General features: G+C 41.2%; 1 protein-coding gene across 1 annotated transcript in view; it reads left to right on the plus strand.

Annotated features, from left to right (window-relative positions):
- The window catches only part of ppp4r2b (protein phosphatase 4, regulatory subunit 2b), an 8270-nt gene extending 2191 nt beyond the window's left edge, over positions 1-6079 (plus strand). The window contains exons 3-9 of the mRNA XM_005726619.1: positions 488-658; positions 1624-1717; positions 1799-1836; positions 1948-2022; positions 2113-2253; positions 2338-2639; positions 4645-6079. Of these exons, the coding sequence (XP_005726676.1) occupies positions 488-658; positions 1624-1717; positions 1799-1836; positions 1948-2022; positions 2113-2253; positions 2338-2639; positions 4645-5015 (1192 nt within the window). The 3' untranslated portion in view covers positions 5016-6079. The remainder of the gene's footprint in view (positions 1-487; positions 659-1623; positions 1718-1798; positions 1837-1947; positions 2023-2112; positions 2254-2337; positions 2640-4644) is intronic.
- The last annotated feature ends 852 nt before the right edge of the window (positions 6080-6931 follow it).

Consider the following 6931-nt stretch of genomic DNA (forward strand, 5'->3'; position numbering starts at 1 on the left):
TGTGAATGTGCGAGTGAATGTGAGTGTGAATGGTTGTCTGTCCCTATGTGTTAGCCCTGCGACAGACTGGCGACCTGTCCAGGGTGTACCCCGCCTTTCGCCCTATGACAGCTGGGATAGGCTCCAGCACCCCCCGCGACCCTGAAAAGGATAAGCGGAAGCGAATGGATGGATGGATGGATGACCCTTTTTTTAATATTGCATTTGATTTCCAAAATGATTTGTGGTATCTGACATTACCTGGTCTTATTAGATAATCGCAAAAATACAAAAGTGTGGGGTAGATTTCAGACTGTAAAAATACAGTGGAAGGGTCCATTTCTTTCATATAGCATAGGTCTGTTAACTTTAACAACATTGCAGTTTCTAATTTATCTGCCATTTGTCACAGTGGTGGAAATGTTGAACTTTGACTTGTTTTAAGCTTCTAACATGTCTTCTGCCAGTGTGTTGACCTGTTTCTAATTATTCACTGTATTTACTTTAGGGTTCAATGGTCTCAATTTAAGAACTACTTCCTGTTTAAATTGGAGAAAGTGATGGATGACTTCAGAGCCTCAGCACCTGAGCAAAGAGGTCCTGCAAATCCCAATGTGGAGTCAGTTCCATTTGAAGATATGAAAGAGAGAATTCTGAAGATTGTGAAGGGATACAATGGGTGGGTACTGAGCTGAAGTGGAACACGTGAGGCAGAAGTGGTATCAATAGAGAAGCCAAGCAAGGTTACCCTGTGTGTTATATGTGCACATATACACTTTTTCTTTCTTTTGTGTTTTTTTTTTTTTGCTTGTTGTGAAAGCATTTCCTGTTGCCCAAGACTTTTCAGGCCAGTCAGTTTGCACTTTCTTTCAGAATTTTGCATAATGTGTGTCAACAGTACTTTTATTCATCAATTTTAGATACATTTCAAGTTAATTTTTGGTTGGCAGCTTTAAATAAATGAGTGTACTGAGCAACTAGTTCAGTTATTTGCACAATTTTGCTGTTAAACCTATAGTTAAAGGAACCATGCTACTACTTATAACCTACTTTCAGAGTTGGGATTTAGCCCACCTCCAACCCTTCAGCACCATCTAGACCACATAAGACCAGTTCTAGATGAAAAACCATGCTGTAAAACTAGATTAAATTAGCAGAGTACAAAGATTGTTCAAAACCTGATTCAACTGAGTTGTACCCAACTAAGTTTGTTTCTCTTCATCTCCTCCTCAACTGGTTGCCCAACTGGACCCTCTCTTAGCCTGGTTCTGCCACAGGTTTCTTCCTGTTTAAAGGGAGCTTTTCCTTCCCGCTGTTGCCATAAAACTTGCTCGTAAGGGGTTGCCTGATTGCTGGGGTTTTCTCTGTATTAGTGTAGGGTCTTTACTCTACAGTATGAAGCACCTTGAGGTGACTGTTGTGATTTGGGGGTATATCAATCAACACCGAGTTGAATCTCATTTCTTAAAGGGAGACTATTAGAGCTCAGAACAGTGTTTCTCAATATTATCTGTCCTTCCCTGTTGATTTTTATAACTGGTGACTTCCCACTTACGAACCACATAAAATAGATTCAAGGACCTTCTGAAGGACACTTGTCCTGGTCACTGTATGCTGAATCTGTTGCTCTGCTTCCATTTGTAGAATCCCGTTCACGATCCAGCGCCTGTGTGAGCTACTTACAGAACCTAAGAGGAACTATACAGGAACAGATAAGTTTCTTCGGGGGGTGGAGAAGGTAAGACGTGAACAGAAAAGTTAGGTATTTTTCAACTAATTGAAGTCTGTGATTAACTTAGAAATTTTTATTTCCCTCTAGAACGTAATGGTGGTAAGCTGTGTCCATCCAATCTCAGAGTAAGTGATGTGTTCAAGTTTAGAGTTTAATAGAATATTTATCTGCATTCAGTGTCCATGCAGAGGGTTTTAATAATGCATTAATATTTTTTCTCTTTCATGCTTTTGCAGAAAAAATGGATGCAGTGCTGTGAATAGAATGAATGGAGTAATGCCTCCTGGAAGCACATCTGCGTTTACAGAGAGGTTGTGTTGAGGACAGATTATTGACCTGATTTAAAAAAAATAAATATGTATTTTCATTTATTTATTTGTTTTGGTTTGCTTTTGTGATAGGAAAGTGAATGGTCCAGGAACTCCACGACCACTGAACAGACCGAAAGTTTCTCTGGCCAGCTCACTAACAGCTAATGGTCTGCCAGACAGCACAGACAACAAAGACACTGACACGGACCCAGATGGCGACAAAGATTCCAGGTATGTCTGAATTCTTAACACACCAGGAGCGCAATCAAAGCTGCTGGTCTCACGTGTATCTCTGGTTTCTTATTTCATTGTTAGTGAGGTTTCGGCATCAGGCGGATCCCCGGGAAGCTCGGTAAAGAACAAACACGATGAAACAGAAGAGGACATGGAAGCTGAACAGCAAGAGGTGAAGAGACTTAAGTTCAGCAAGGATGAAGAGGAAGAAGATGAGGAGGAGGATGAAGAGGAGGAGCATGGGGTGGATGCATTGAGGCCTTCAGATGCCACCTGCCACTCAAAAGAAGCAGAAGCCATGGTCCAAGAAGAGGAAGAAGAAGAAAAGGTTGCATATAAGGAGGATGAAGCCTCTAGCAGTGCTGCTGCCACTGAAGACCAAGGTAGGTGTTCTTCAGTGCTGTTTGTTCATTGGTTGTGGACGTTAAGGCAATAAATTTAGTACTGAGCAGTTTGAGGCTACAAACGTAGATAATGAAAAATACAAGCGATTGTGCAAATGTGCTGGCTGTATTGGCTGTTCAGGTTAACCCCAGTTAACAATCAGATTGCAGAGTTTAAAAACAGAAACAGCTCAGATGCTTTGTGATAGTTTACCTTGTTCAAAAACATGCTTCAGAACTTTACCATAGGGAACCTGGAGAACAAGTCGTGGTACGGCAAACCAGCTTGTCACTATTTTGGTTAAAAAGTAATTGTTTTTATGTTTTAAGAAAAGAAAAGCGAGACTACTCACTTTCTTACAAATGACATGCTTGCTCTGACTTTACACTGCAACATGAAGCATCAAAGTCAGAGTTGGCTTAAACTCTGACATATATAACTATAACACGTAAGGTGTGAACATCTGGTACTTTTTCTTTGATCTCAATAAAGGGACAACTTGTGGCTTTTAGATTTTCAAGGGTACTTTTCACAAACACATGTTTTGGTGTCTCTTGTTGGTTGTTGAACAACTCAAGCAGTACTTTCTGTGTAAAGTGTGACTGCATGCAGTTCAATGTAACTTCCTCTGTAGTAACCGCTGTTGTTTTCGCGCTGTGGTTGTGGGAAATATTTATGAAGTTAACTAGTCATTCATCTGTTTGAACATTTTTGGAAACTGGCAAGTTGCAAATATGCTGGGGTTTTTTTTTTTTTTTTTTTTTTCCCCCCACTCCTTCAACCGTGCATTTCATGTTGTCACTGTTCCTCTCAGCAGCACCTTCACTTGTGACAACTTGGTGAACCAAACAAGTTCAAAGATGCATATTAGAAATTACTCCATGTCTATATCCTCACAATTTGTTTGTTTTTTGTGTCATTTAAATGAGTGAGTTACATCCAGACTACTGATGTGAAAATGTTATTTGTCTTATTAAGGTAAAAATGCTCTCAGACCAAGTCAGACCAGTCTTTTTTGGAGGGGGGGGTACGCTGTGACTTTACTGCCCAATATTCAACATCATGACTGAGGAATTGATATAGATTGTAACCAGTTTCCAGTCCAGTTTCACAAATTGTCGCTACATTGACGTAAGCTGTAGTTTAACTAGTTAACTAAGGAATAGCATTGAAAATAAAACTGACCCCATGTCCTATTAATACCATATAATTTGATGCACAGTGTGTGTAATTTGGGCAGCTGGCAGAAGAGAGGGACAGCCGAGCTGAGGGCCGAGTGGTGCTGGATTTGTTAACGATGAAGCAGGGATTACTCTGCACCCGCAAGTCTGCGAGTTCCACTGGTGTAAATGTCATCATTACGCAGTTAGCAAAAGGATTCATGCAGACGTCTCTGTGCCTGTTGTTGTTGTTGTGGGGGTTTTTTTTTTTGGTTTTTTTTTTGTGGTGAACTTGCATTACAATCCAGGCATCGGACTTCAAGCGGATATCAAACGAGTATAATACGAATGACCACTTGGCCGTTGGGTCTCCAGCTGTATTCTCAGCACAATATAATCCAGGTTTAAGAGGCCAGGTCTGCTGATACCTGAAGATGCTGTCAGTACCTTTTACTGCAATGACAATGTGGTGGCTGTGATTCTTGCATTACATAGTTTAGACCAGAGTGGCCTACAAATACCTCTGCATGTGTACTCGTAGGGCAAGACCTGAACAGATGGTTAAGTAAAGTAAAAAGGAATTATTTGTAGGCACGAAAGGATAGTTTTAAATGATGTAAACCACATAAAGAGTTCATTTACTGATACAAAAGGTAACATTTCATTTATTATAATGCAGAAGCATTATTGGAGGTGAGAGTGAATTCTCAACAATATATAATTTTCTTTCTTTAAATATCTTCATACTGTACTCGCCAGTGTAATGTTGGGATCGCGTGCATCCCTCCCCCTCTGGAGCTACTTTTGATTTGGTTTTTCCTCTGCTCTTTTTCACTTTTTACAGAACCAACTAGCAGCACGGCGGCCGATGCATGTGCAGACTCGGGCCAGGAGGCCGAGCAGGCCGAGAGGGAAGTGCCGTGTGGCTCAGAGGACGAGGGCAGCGACATGGATCAGACAGAGCAGCAGGCACCCACAGGCGACCTGGAAAGCCCCGAGACCAGCAGAGACAGTGAGGAGAGCAACAGTGACCCAGTCATCAGCAGCAGTAGCAGCAGCGATAGCAGCTGTAGCATAGAGGAGAGAGCAGAAGCGGCCAGTGAAGATGTAGCTCTCACTCCCTCCAGCAGTACAAGTGAACCTCCTACAGAGGGCGATATGGGAAGTGCCATCTTAAACACTGGGAACACCGAGGAGCCTATGGAGCAGGACTAGACTGAGAGCCTCCCCCTCCCTTTGCAGCCATGTGTGACCATAAACCAGCTTGTCCTTGACTCCAGCTTGACTGTCACTGGGAACGAGGACAGCACCTCAAACACAAGAAGAACGCCTCGTTACGCTTTGGACACTCCTCCAAAATGGCTACCTGGCACTGATGTGGGCATCCCAAAAAATTTTTTCCTTTTCCTTCTTTTTAACTGGAATATTTTATTGATCTTCCTCTCTTCTGTTTTTAAGTTTGCTTTTAAGTTTCCCCTAAAAGGGGTTGGTTTCTGCAGCTGTGTTTTTGTTTTTGTCTCTTTCACTGGGGTTGTTTGAGTTCTGTGGTGGTCTGGTTGTTTAATGCCACTCACTCCAGCCATTTTGACATTATTACAGGATTGGTAGTCTTTAACCGTAGTGTAGCACACTGCCAGGGTCAGAACAGAGCTGCATCAGATCTTCATTATTTAAGAATTTCACATGTAAGCTAAACAAACCAGCAAATCTGTTCCTGACCTAAACTATGGCAACCAACTAACCAACGTGTGTTCCACCAGAGATGTGAGATCCCCCCCCCCCGTGTCCTGTTTAACCCACCCCACATTGATACACTACCAATCCTACTGAACAGTACTATGACGGTCTACCTTGTAGAGGCGTCCTTTGTAAAATGATATTTCGGATGCATAAAACCAACATAATTTATGATCATTTCAATGAGTTATTTTGACGTATATTTGTTTTTTGTTTAGTTTCGTCTGCCAGTTGTAGTTTCCAAATACCAGCTGTAAGTACAAAGATCAGATGCTTTCTTTGTATTGTGATGTCACCATGTTGTTTCACCAACCGATATCCAGAGCAGTTTTCTGGTTCCAGTTCTACACTTGTTTCTGCAGCTGTACTTTTTGATATTTAGAATTTTAAATTTCTGTAAAGTAGATTTTTTTGTAGATTGTAATACAGTATGTGTTCACTGCCTTTGTGAAACCATATCTAATTGTACAATTTCTGTGTATACTCTGAATGCTTTTGCTTTCAATGGGGTATTCAGAAACAGCAATAAATGTTAACATTTTTATGGTTGGTGGTCTTGCTCACTTAACCATTCATGTTGGACATTAATTATTTAGGAATATGTAGATGATGTGAACAACAAGCATATATTTGATGGCTTTAGTTAATTTAGGGGCGAGTTCTTTCCAGGGTCCAGTTTGGGTGTGTGTGCGTGCTCATTTGTGAATGAGCAGGAAGTCCAGCCCACTAAATGGTTGTGTAATATTTGGACTTAACACTGTCCGTATATTATTTCTGTCTGAATCCTTGTCGGCTTTACAGCCCTTTTAATAATGAAGTTGCTACCTATGGCTTAGATTGCCACAGAGTGTTGGTGATAAGTTGGTTAAGCAAATCCTGGCACATTTCCACTTTTTTTTTTTCTTCTTTTTTTCCCCAAGCCTAGTTTTACTGGACATTTCTTCCTGGTAAAAGGGAGTTTTTCCTTCCCACTGTCACCAAGTGTAGTCATGTGATTGCTGATTTTCCTTTCCAATACTGTAGGTCAGGGGTGGGGGAACTCGGGCCTCAAGGGCCGGTGTCCTGCAGGTTTTAGATATGTCCCTGATCCAACACAGCAGATTTAAATGGCTAAATTAACTCTTCAACATGTTTTGAAGTTCACCAGAAGCCTGGTAATGAGCTAATCATCTGATTCCGGTGTCTTGATCCATGGTGAGATCTAAACCCTGCAGGACACCGGCCCTTGAGGCCTGGAGCTCCCCCACCCTTGCTGTAGGGTCTTTTCCCTGCAATATAAAGTGCCTTGAGGCAATTGTTGTAAATGTGACAATATATAAATCAAATTGAATTTTCAGAATGTGTTTATACTTAAGATCAAAAAACAAAACAATTGTTTTTATACATAATATAAA

The sequence above is a fragment of the Pundamilia nyererei genome, unplaced genomic scaffold, assembly GCF_000239375.1.
Source record: "Pundamilia nyererei isolate P.nyererei 1_Seehausen unplaced genomic scaffold, PunNye1.0 scaffold00021, whole genome shotgun sequence".
Classification (NCBI taxonomy): Eukaryota; Metazoa; Chordata; class Actinopteri; order Cichliformes; family Cichlidae; genus Pundamilia; species Pundamilia nyererei.